The sequence below is a fragment of the Coptis chinensis genome, chromosome 4 (genome assembly GCF_015680905.1).
Source record: "Coptis chinensis isolate HL-2020 chromosome 4, ASM1568090v1, whole genome shotgun sequence".
Classification (NCBI taxonomy): domain Eukaryota; kingdom Viridiplantae; phylum Streptophyta; class Magnoliopsida; order Ranunculales; family Ranunculaceae; genus Coptis; species Coptis chinensis.
In genome coordinates, this window is record NC_141459.1 from 33,349,154 (window position 1) to 33,361,428 (window position 12,275).

Genomic DNA, 12,275 nt, shown 5'->3' on the forward strand with positions numbered 1-12,275 from the left:
ATCACTTCAGGCTGCAATTCTTTTCCAATACATTAGCCTGAAAAAGGAAAAACAAACTTCTGAAGACGCTAATTGCACTGTCACTGTAAACCAGTTGTGACCATATGCCCAAGGGACCAAGAGATACAAAAATTCAGCACTAGAAATTAAGTTCAATTTTGCGATGCTTTCTTTTGATCAGTAGAAAATTTCATTTTCAAATAAAAGAAAAGAAAGCAAGCGAAATAGAATTGTAATGTTATAATTGATCAATTCAGTAGCTAACAACTTATTTTCATAACAAAACAACTCATTTTCATATATTTCATCATTCATTACATTTCAGTAGCTAACAATTAGAAAATGCACACAACCAAAGAAACCAAATCAACAGCAAGAAGAATTCCCATCATGAACCTATATAACCCCAATCAAAAAAATCAAATGGAATGCTAGCAATCAACAAAGTTTCAAACTTCATACTTATTAAACCGAAATAAAAACAGTCAGCAATGAAAATGTACGTGGCGTACTTATCTTCTTGAACTCTTGGAACTAATCAGCAGTGAAAAATCAACTTGTTAACATTCCTTGAAAAAACTACCTGCTGGAACCCTTGGAACTAATCAGAATGAAAACGTACATGACATACTGATCTGCTTGACACCTGCTAACATTCCTGACCAGATCCCCTGTACACGATTGGAATTTAATCAGGCTATCTATTTTGAGTTTTTAATGAAAATTTCTGGAAATATAATGGTAGTTATTTAAGGATCTTACCTGAATCCCAAGGTTGAACCTGTAACCAACTAACCAAGTAACGCAGCTATAGGAAGCCCAATTACATAGTAGCAGACATCATTTATAAATGCAACTTGGAACTGCCACCCTGCACCAATAGCGAAGCCTGCGTGTTCAAGACAAGATTCTTAGCTAGACTTTACAAACCATGGTATGCCATTTAGTTATTGATTTTCTTCATTTTCAAATGTATAACAGTTGTCTTCTCTTGTTTCCTAAACTATAGCGAGAACAGAGCTATACCGTGGAGAACAGGTTGAATGATGTTCAGGAAAATAGTAGCCGCTAACACATATCTGAGCTTGGAAGTTTCTCTTACAACTATGGGTTTGTGACATCCCACTTTGGAGCACATTGCTTGTGGAATGCACAGGGTGACTCACAACACGAGTCCTTCCTAAACGTCAATTATTCATTAGGCTCATGATATAATAGATACAATATTAGAGTACAAAAACCAAATACGAAAAGGTTAAACAACTTTTCAACATGTCTTAAAATATCAGCTAACTGTCCAAAATATACGTAGAAGTGAATTTACATCAAGTCCAAAATAATATAACATACGACCCAATATATTATAGTAAGGAAAAATATGTACCAATGATTAACCGCAAAACCGATGTGCCGCAAAAACATGGTGATAGGACAAAATCAAAGTAAAGTAGTCCTACGAACCACTGTTCACAGGTTGGGTGTCTAGATGGCATTCCGAACTTAAAGGCGTATCTGAAATCAAAAATAGAAAAAATAAAATGAGTGACCGTTTGCTTTCGGCCAAATAGTTTAGAGCACCAGTAAATTGTCTACAACTACAGCTATAATATGCCAAAAAAATAATAAAAAAGTGTACGTATTAGGCGAAGGCAACAACTAATTAAACTACATATTCCAATAAAATGGTACCACATATATTACTAAATATTAATAAAATCATAGCCATATAACTAGCTCATCGTTCATAAGTATATGTACATGAAATACAACTACTAGTCCAGGTGAGTCCTCTCAAAATTAAAACATTTCCAAATATCTAGCAATAAAAATAACGAGGACCCTGCTTGCTAACCTGCTAGTGCCAACCAGCTAGGCAAAATAATAATGGGTCACCGGCTAGCGCCAACCAGCCAGGCAAAACAATAACAGGTCACCTGCTAGCGCCTACTAGCCAGGCCCCTAACGACGAGTACACACCTACTAGCACCAACCAGCCAGGCCCCTTATATAAATACCAATTCTACTAGCACCAAGCAGTGAACGGTAATACAAACTTGCAGCTAGCACCAACCAGTCACTTAAACTACTAATTGCAATTTATATCTCAATTCTTCTGTACAAAGAACAAAATGCAATGCACAACACTATCTCTGATTGTCATAAGCATTCCACGGTTTCAGCAAAGAATACAATGTGGTCTTTAGAGACGTAGTAAAGGCAGATCCAATCTCTAAAATCAAACTTGCTACCATGGTCTTACTAGGACAATATTAAAAACAAGCATTTACATAAAATAAATACCATAGACTTAAAATGCGAAGTTGACGTCATGAATAGTCGTCATCGAAATCGTATGTTGAATTATGACACATGTTATTAGCTATACATCTGCAAACTTGAAATTTCAGTAATGAGTTATAATCCCACTAAAATTCAGCTCCACTAAAGTTGAGAGAAATAATAAAAATAAAAATAAACCACTTACTTGAAAGAGGTGTGTCCAAAATTCAAAAAGGAGTATGCTATTTAAAGGATGATAAAATGATGTAAGTGTAAACTACTTACTGCAAATCAAGGTACGAATTCAAACTAGGGAATATATGGTTGGAAAATCAGATGAATAGCAAAATCCAAGAGAGTAAAGAAAGCTATAAATGATGCTCCCAATTAATACTCAGACCACACAATCAATCAAATTCCCAATAGTGATTCCAAAGCATGGATTGTCAAAAAGTACCCAATTACTATGATTGAAAGGGTGAAAGTATGGTAGAATAAGACAAAGATAAGAAATATTGTTGATTTGTTGTTGATTGCAAGTGGTTCTTTTCTCTCGACCATGGGCCCCAAGCAAGAGGTGAGAGTTGGGTTGTGGGGTAGGTTTAATTGTACATAGTCTAGTTATTTAGGAGTTTTGTGGCACGTGTCCACACTTTTCACAAAAGTAAAACTTCACATGCAACCAAAATAATTAGCAAATCAAAGAAGTTATTAAACAAATAAAATCTAGCTAGTTAAAAATCACAAATTAAATACATAGAAATCTCAAACTGAATGAAGGGGAATTCTAATGCTCCTTAGAGTAGAAACTTAAAAAGGAACAGTAACTACACGCAACACAGTAACACGGTATGAGAAACCCGGACATCACATGGTTTCTCTATGAAAATTTTGGGCAATTGACTCTTGGTAGCTAATATTGAACCTGAGAAAATAATACCAAACAGGAAGGATGTCAAAATAGCCATCACTACAGAGAACTTGGCAGCTTTAGGTTCTCTGGCTCCTAGCTCATTTGAGACCCCAACACTGAGAGGAAATCAAGAGTATAGGCAGAATGAGTAGGAAACCACTTGTAGTTAGGGTTTTTTTCTTTCTGAAAAATCATACAAAGATATTCAGAGGCGTAAAAATCCATTACATTTTCGCTACAAAACAACTCATTTTCATATATTTAATCATTCATTACATTTCAATAGCTAACCTTTACAAGACTGTACGTGTATATAGTCTTCATTGAATACGAGTATAGTCCCAAGATTGTGTCCAAATTATTAAATTCTGGTGTAGCATGAAGTTGGCATTCCCTATAACCCAAATGATTTGCACTATTCTTCAATACGACATTTCAATTAAAACTATAGCTTGGTCACAAATATACTAAAGACCATAAAACCATCGTAACAAGAAATGATCTTGAAAAAACAAGCAAATGACACAGATATAGAGTAGCGTTACATCTTATGCAAGACAAGAAAAAACATTACTCTTATAGATAATGGACCAATAAATCTGAACATTTATTATTATATACATTCATTACTATGAAGCAAGTTCCAATAGGTAATATATCCACATACACATATTCACGTCAAAATTTCAAATATGCACTATCAAACAACAAAGACTACAAATAAGCAGTGAAACAAGCCCCAAGTCTCACTAACTTTTACAAAAACATGTCATAAAAAACAGTAGAGAAGCTAATATACATACCTCAGCTAATTTAATCTATGGATCAAATAAAAATACTCGCAACAAATGTTGACGAAAGATACTAAAAAAAAACAAGTGTTGATGAGGAAGTTAAACATTCAATCAATACATTGTTCTTCTTCAAGGGCACTACTACGTGTTAAGGCCAGGACCACTAGTCAAGAGTACCAAAGAGAAACCTAAGGTCCTAATGATAGCAACCACTTCGACATATTATATATATATACAAAGAATTTTTGGGTGCAAACAAAAAAACAATCACGAACAACCCCATCAACATATTTTTTTATCACCTAAAGTGACACTCATATACGCATTTAACCTCTTAATCTAATAACCCCAATTAATAACATAAAATGAATTGAAATGGAATGTAATGACCACTTCTATGTTTCAACATATACAAAAACATTAACTACACAAGAATCACAAAAAGATAGCTTTTTTTTTTAGCAAATAACAAAACCAAATTTTGACAAATGAAAATAATTTCTACAACAAAACTAGTTTACAACTGAAAACTGAACAAGATTAATTAACAACAACACTTGTGCCAGTAACAACTAAGATCAAGCAACTCTAAAACAATCAGCACCAAATAATTCAATATGAATCAAATTAACATAACCCAAATATTAAAATATAGATGAATATTTCACACCCATCAAAGAAAAATCGAAATAACAAATACCCATGATAAATTCAGTGAACCCCATTGAATCCATAGTTAATAAAACAATAAAAAATGCAAAAGAATGAAGAAAGGAAAGAACTTTACCTCAATTTGGAGAAGGAACTTTGATTTGATCGAAGTTTCAAGTACCCATTTCAGTTTAGTGAATAATACATCAATTTAATAACCAAAAATCAGTCGAAAAAACACAAACTTGAAGCTTTATAATCATTAACTAAATGTTATATTTTGAGACAGAAAGAGAGAGCTTACAATTTCACAGAAGCTCAAAGGCTATTGCCTTGTGTTCTTTACAGAAGCTCTTGCTTAAGTGTACAAAACTCACGGCTTGTTAGAAGTCACCTTTTTTTTTGTTTTGTTTTATCTCTCTTTCCGCTAGGTTTCTAACTGGCTTTCTTAAAAATAGGGTATTGGAAATAATGAGCGCGAGAGTGAAAAACTAGCCCCGCCCACTTAAGGCGACGAGTACTAGAACTGCCGCTACTGTCGTGTATTTACCACACTAAAACTCGTCCACTTTTTTACCTCAACTCATTATACGACGATCTTATGCCATATACGACGGCTTTATCAATCCTAATTTAAGGACGGTTTTAGCAGTCTTAAGCTGGTGTCGTTTTTCAGCATTTCTGGTGTAGTGTATGGGGAAAATGTTGGAGCTAGAACAGAATAATTTTTATATTTCAATTCATCAGTGATATTCGACGACGTCGAGCTTCCACAATTATTTTCTTCATCCGCCCACTTAAAATAACTACATTTCTTATCATCAGGCAAATATTCATAATTTTTTTTGCAAACACAGAAAGGTCGTCCAGGATTCCTTTTGGTTCTCGAGATTCTATTAAATATTGAATTTCCACATATAGGGCACCTCATTTATAGATCGAATTTTACTGTATAAGGAAAAAATTTAAAAATATCAAAATATGCAAATGTAAAATCACCTGAATAGTAAAATCAAATAATTTAAGCTGACCTGTAATAACTACGGAACCTAAAACAATAACATTAAAAAAAATAGAAACAATGTTAAAATTGGCTGCAGGAAAATTAAAATATAAAAATTAACATCCAATAAACAAAACCTAATAAAATTACCATACAAGCAGTTAATAACGCAATATACTTTTAAATAACGAAGAAAACATACCTTAAATCGAAAATGAGGGTTTGACATTGGTCCAAAATTTGAATGGGGGTGATTTGTATGAATTTTTTGGTTGAATAATTAGGGGTTTGATTTTGATTTTGATTTTGAAGTCGATTTGTTTGAATAATTGGGGGTTTGATTTTGATTTTGAAGCTGATTTGTTTGAGGGATTTGTTTGAATAATTTTACGTAAGTGTTTGTTTTTGGAGCTGAAAATGCAAAATCTTTTGAAATATCAAAATATCATGCTTAAGGTACGGTTCCTGATATCGGTTTGATGATCTAACGATCTAACGCTCTAAAATTGTATATATATATATATATATATATATATATATATATATATATATATATATATATATATATATATATATATATATATATCTTAAACGTAGGTACTTAAGATAATAACTAACGGAGTAAACCTCACAAGATATCCCACAAGATTTAGTCAATTTTAAAACTAAAAAATCCCACTCGTATCTCTCTTTCTCTCTTTCCCTCCCTATTTTCTCTCTCCCATTTCGTGACTTTCTTCCCCTCCAACTTTTCTCTCTCATGGTTCTCCCTCATTTCTCTCTCTTCCAACAAAAAAAAAACCCCCATTCATATCTCTTTCCATTACTTTTTCTAGGAGAAAATTTTTCTTTATTGTTTAAAGGTATGAGTTACTACTTATGCCTCATTAACAATATTATATTGAAGTGGCATTAGAATATTTTGTCTATGGTCTTTCTCAAAAAATGAAAATTCGATGGAATGTAGGATATTTCTATGTGTTGTATGACTTGTTTAAGTTTAATATTCTGTTGGCTTTAACTATTTTGGTTTGTAGGGAGTGTTGGTTTGGAGTTGAAGCGTTTGTGTTGTTGATAGTTCAAAGAAATATAATATATAGTTCAAAAAAAACCCCGCGGAGGGGGGGGGGGGGGTATTGATAAAGTTTGGCATCAGTCTAATTTAGAGTTTGATCCATTTATTTGTTCTTGAGCAAGTACGTGGCTTTGTATACCTTTCAATACCTTCTTTGTATGGAAATATCATATACCATTTTATAATTTCTTTATATTCCAAAAAATCTGCAACAAATAGAATTATTCATTGTTTTGCTAATTGAAGAATGGTGTCATGTCATTTATCTACTAACTCTGCTGAATTTTTTTAACGCATTTAAAGGATACAATACAGACAGATGGAAATATATAACCATAGGAGTAATTTATGTAGAGTAGCTGCAACTTTCCCAAAGTACTTGAGCAATAGAAAGAGTTGCTTGTTCATGAGAAATATACTTTGTGGTGCGTTGCCTCATGTTTTAGAGTCTAGAAAGATTGCTCAAACCATTATCTCTTCCTTTGAAATATGTATTAAAATAAGAAATACATGGACAGACTTAGTATTTCTTTCAATCTGAAGTATAACAAAAGTCGGCAAGTCAAGTTTGTAAGTCAAGTAAACTTACTTAAAGATAAAGCTTGTGTGATAATTAAGGGATCATTCTGTTCAATTCCTTTAACCCCATGCTCTTCAATTGCATTCAAAACTGCACTGACAGGCATGACCATAGTACAAAATATCAGGATATGGGTATTTATCGATATTCAATTTCTGGATATGTATCGTGGATATATCCCTCTCTTTAGAGATATTTGACATTGTTTCACATGCAAATATCGTGGATATATCCAAAATATCGATAAATATCATGGATATTGTGGATATTTCTTGATATATCATGATACATTATTTATATTTATTTGAAATATAATGGTAAATATTAAATAAAATTGTTTATATACACAAAATATCTCCAAATGTCGCAAAATATCCCCAAATATCACAAATATCACAAATATCGTCGAAATAACACCGACATTTGCAATCGTATATATCTCTGAACATATCGTGATATTTATATATCTTTCTCTGAAATCTGGATAGATATCCCCAAATATCGAGATATATCGGGATATTTTGTAATATGGGCATGACCACATTGTCTGTAAGTACTAGAACACTTCCGTTCATCTCAGCAGTATCCTACAAAAAAAAATATCAAAGTTTAACTTCAGACAAGGATTTTCTTCTTCCATGTAAATAGCATCTATCAGAAAAAAAATATATATATATATATCTTGATCATCATATCTCAGTCAACATGAAGTACGATACACTAGTTCCATGAGTAGCTTTTCTGCCTCGTTTTTTTGTCCCCGCCATTGACAGTATCTACCTCTTCATATGTTACTGTTGGAATTAATTAAGTTTTGTAGTTCCTTAATGTTATAGTTATTAGTAGGTGTTATACTAAAAGAAATAATTAATTATTACTTTATGGTGTTTTTTGGTAATAAGTTTAATTTTTTCTTATGTGTTAGGTTATAGTGATGGAGAATCCGGAACTCGATGCAGAGAGTGGGAGCTTAGGTGCTGAAAATTGTGAGATCTATACTCCTTAAGAATCAAATGACGTGAAGCCAAAAGTAGGTCAAGAATTTGAATCATTGGATGACGTTTACAACTTTTACAATGCATATGCAAAAATAGTTGGATTTAGTATACGTAGTCGGACTCAACAGAAGAAGGATGGTGTAACAGTAAGAAAGGAATATGTTTGTTATAAACAAGGAAAAAGTTTACTAGTAGCGGATGTTGGGCAAAAAAGGCGTCGGGATAATATAAAAGAAGATTGTAAAGCAAAAGTAGCAGTGACAAAGACAAAATCCGGTGCAATTGTAGTTAGTATGTTCGTTGAGGGGCATACTCACTCGTTGTCAACTCCAAGTAGAGTACACTTTCTGAGAACTCACCGTGGCTTTTCTAATGCCCAAAAATGTTTAACGCAACAACTTAGCATGGTTAATATACCACAACATCAACAATTCAACTTGCTTGGAGTGCAGTCAGGTGGGATAGAAAACATTGGTTTTATACAAAATGATTTATATAACCAGAAAATGAACAAGCGTAATGAGATGAAGGGCCATGATGGAGATATGTTTCACGAGTATTTAAAATTGGAACAAGGAAAGAATCCTTCTTTCACTTTTAAACTTGAGGTAGATGCTGAACAAAGAATTACTCGCTGTTTTTGGATAGATGCAACCTCTAGGCAAGCATACAAGTTTTTTGGAGATGTGGTTATTTTTTATACTACCTATAAGACCAATCAATATGGATTGATTTTCGCACCATTATTTGGGGTTAATAATCATGGCCAGACTATTTTATTTGCTTGTACTTTTTTATGTGATGAGACCGCAGTGTCGTTTTGTTGGTTATTTGACCAATTTTTAGAAGCTATGCCAAGCAACGCGTCGAAGATGATTATCACAGCAATGACAAAAGCCATTTCTCAAGTTCTTTCAACTACTTATCACAGGTATTGTAATTTTTTCTTTTCTTTTTATTTCTTTTGGCATACTAAAGATTTGGGTACTCTGTCCACGAATTAGCTTGGCACATATTAACTAAAATTTTTGAGAGATTAGATACAGTTAAGTATACTGAGTACTATGGTGAGTTTTCAAGTTGCATATGGAGATGTGAGACGAAGGACGAGTTTGACTCCAAATGGAATGATCTTGTTCAAAGGAGTGCTTTACATGAAAACAAATGGCTACAGTCAATGTACGATATCCGTTCACAGTGGGTGCCTGCATATGTGAATCATATTTTCTCTGCTGGTATGTCAAGTAGCCAGCGAGCGGAAAGTGCTCATTCATTCAACAAGAGGTATGTTTCAAAGGAAAATTCTTTAGTAGATTTTATGATTCAATTTGGTAGGGGAATTATGCACCAACGCCATGAAGAATTAATGGATGATAACAAAGATATGATTGAGAAGCCTAAATTGAAAATGCCCCATAATTTTTTGGTACATATGGCTGATGTTTATACACTTGAGTTGTTTTTTAAATTTCAAGATGAGTTGTGGGAGAGCTTGAACTATAGATTTGAGCTTCTTAGTGACGATGACAGTTGTTGTGTTTATAAAGTTGAAAGGAAAATCTTGGGGAAGAAAGTGGTGGAAAAGTATAGAGTGGGAGAAGTTTGTTATAAAAAAGATTTGGATTTGGCTTCATGCAGTTGCAAAATGTTTGAAAGTGCGGTGGTCTTTTGTAGACATGTTTTGGCATATTTGAACAAGATGCATGATTTTGATAAATTGCCGAACCAATAAATTTTAATGAGATGGTGTAAAACTGCAAAATCAGAGATAGTCATTGATGATGGTGGAATGGAGATAAAAGATAATAAATTATACCTTTTGACGAGGAATAAACTGATTCAAATATCTACAGTTGTAGTTGATGAAGCTCTTAGAAGTAAAGAAGCAATTAAAGTGTATACAGATGCTTTATGTAGTGCACTTGAAGAGATTAAGAAGTTAGTTGATTGTGGCACAAGTGTAGCAGCAACACGTGATAAAAATATTTTTCCTAGAAATAAGAGTTCTAATATGAAAAATAATTATACTGAACCGAGTCAAGCAAGGTTAAAAGGTTGCGGAAAAAGGCTTAAGAGGGGAAAAGAGAAGGCACTCAGAAAGGGGAAGCAAAGTAAAGGCAGGCAGTGCAATGGACGTAATAAGGTTGGAGTATCTCATGACAAAAGGAATTGTCCAATGCTTAATAATGGGTAAGAAATGCCAATTTATTATTTCTTCATTTTTAATCCTAAAAATGCATTTCACATATTCTTTGTTATGTTAATTTCCTTGCAACGAACAAGTTTCACAAATTTCTTCATGTGACAAGGAGGATGAAAGTAATACAAATTCTAATAGTGATGATGATTCTTATTCTGCCTTGGGTACACTGATTTTTTGTATTGTTTTTTACCTTTTAGATAGTATTGTATTGCTTTTATCCTTATCGCTATCGAATTTTTGCTTGATATTAGGTGATGGAAGCTTTGCATTGATATGCATAAAGTACATGGTCAAAGTTCATTTGGTCAGCTCCTCTGCATCCTACAACAATTGGAATTGGCTGGAAAATTGCTCACGGTGCTATGCGCATACTGATGAAAGGCTAAACAAGATAGGCTTCGTTGTTGTTTCGAGGTGTTGTGTGTGTCAACATGATGTTGAAACACAATCTCATATTCTTTTCGCATGTCCGTTTGCTCTTCAATGTTGGAATTTGCATGCTTCAAGTTTCAGGTGCACAGGTCGGTGGATTATTTTTCTGACATGATGCTTACTAGTAAAACTACAAGCTGACTTGTTAAAGATATGTGGAGTACGTGCTACTGCCATCACATTGTTATTGAAAATTTGGAAGAATAGGAATAACATTAACTATGATGGGAGTAAATCCAATTTTGGCTTCATTTGTACACCCTATGATTAACTATGATGGCATGTACCCAGGAACATAAGTATGCAAAGAAATTCTGACAAGGAATACAAAGGGCAGCATCAGTAGTGATAAAGGACCTAAATCTAGGCTATTTATACGCCCTCATATCCATAAATGATTGATTGTGCTTGCTAGAAAATGACACTAAAGTGCATGTGCCTGTACAATCTAATCCTGCTTCCATCTCATTTAAAAGGTCAAGTGACACATAATGCATGATAAGTGTGTTGTAGATGTTGAGTACAGATTGTTGACTTTGAATATATTTGATGAATGCTAGTGTTCCAAGCGAACCTTAAAATTCTAGATGAAAAGCATTTTGAATTCTTAAAATATCGGGGTTGCTACATGATGCAAGATGAGACAGGCTAAATGAGTCTATGATTTGTTCTAGTACATCAGCAAGTTTTGAGAGGCGGGATTCACGTCCAAAATTTTCAGATCACACTTATCCGCCTATGCACATACATAAGAATGAGATTCCAAATGAGAAGCTGGTACAAACTCCTCACATATCCTACAGATTAGTGAAACCATTTGCTAAAAGCAAGATTTATTGTGATGTCCATGATCACAAATCAAACACATCAGCGAGCAATCATGAAAAAAAGGAGTTTTACACATCCATCTTATCTCGAAAATCTACTAACATATATAGGATCTTGGTGGATTCGAACCACCATATCTTTAGATAACCCCAAAGTGCTCTACCATTTGAGCTAAAGATCCAATCCTTGTGAATGTGTTTATCGGTACTTTATAAAAACCAATAAACAATGTAGGCTGCTCAACATCTCAATTCTCCAAATAATATTCCACATCTCAATTCTCAAAGTGTATTATTTGACTACTGCTAAGCTTTTGCGACTTCTCTTCTTCGGGTCATAACCAAATCGGTAAGTCACTTGTCTTTTCTACTTTGAAAGCTTAAGCCGATCTTGTCACTTGAACTTTTATGTTTTTTTTGGTTATGTTATGTATTCTAATAGCAGAAAACAGAGCAACATGAGATATTATGTTTATGTCTGTCTGCAAACCAGACTAGGCAGTGTAGTTAATACTAATT

General features: G+C 33.5%; 1 protein-coding gene and 1 long non-coding RNA gene across 8 annotated transcripts; one reads left to right on the forward strand and one right to left on the reverse strand.

The window, feature by feature from the left end:
- Nucleotides 1-3: 3 nt before the first annotated feature.
- LOC147503265 (uncharacterized) lies at nucleotides 4-5,324 on the reverse strand. 7 transcript variants are annotated; one of them, XR_015221965.1, is made up of 6 exons: nucleotides 4,943-5,324; nucleotides 4,775-4,792; nucleotides 1,385-1,512; nucleotides 1,027-1,180; nucleotides 763-889; nucleotides 4-671 (listed from the first exon to the last, which is right to left on the reverse strand). It is a non-coding gene; the product is annotated as an uncharacterized LOC147503265 (long non-coding RNA). The 7 variants fall into 7 exon arrangements; XR_015221966.1 differs by lacking the exon at nucleotides 4,775-4,792; XR_015221968.1 differs by having other exon boundaries at nucleotides 1,462-1,512; nucleotides 4,775-5,324.
- A 3,857-nt stretch (nucleotides 5,325-9,181) lies between these two features.
- On the forward strand, nucleotides 9,182-10,026 carry LOC147503266 (protein FAR-RED IMPAIRED RESPONSE 1-like). Its single transcript, XM_086604759.1, has 2 exons — nucleotides 9,182-9,225; nucleotides 9,273-10,026. Exons 1-2 carry the CDS (start codon nucleotides 9,182-9,184, stop codon nucleotides 10,024-10,026), a joined length of 798 nt encoding a protein of 265 aa, XP_086460885.1.
- Nucleotides 10,027-12,275: the final 2,249 nt, after the last annotated feature.

Coding starts and splice junctions, on each gene's coding strand:
- LOC147503266 (XM_086604759.1), top strand. CDS start 9,182: ATGACAAAAGCCATTTCTCAAGTTCTTTCAACTACTTATCACAG. Junction 9,226..9,272: donor CTTTCAACTACTTATCACAG/GTATTGTAATTT, acceptor GGCATACTAAAG/ATTTGGGTACTCTGTCCACG.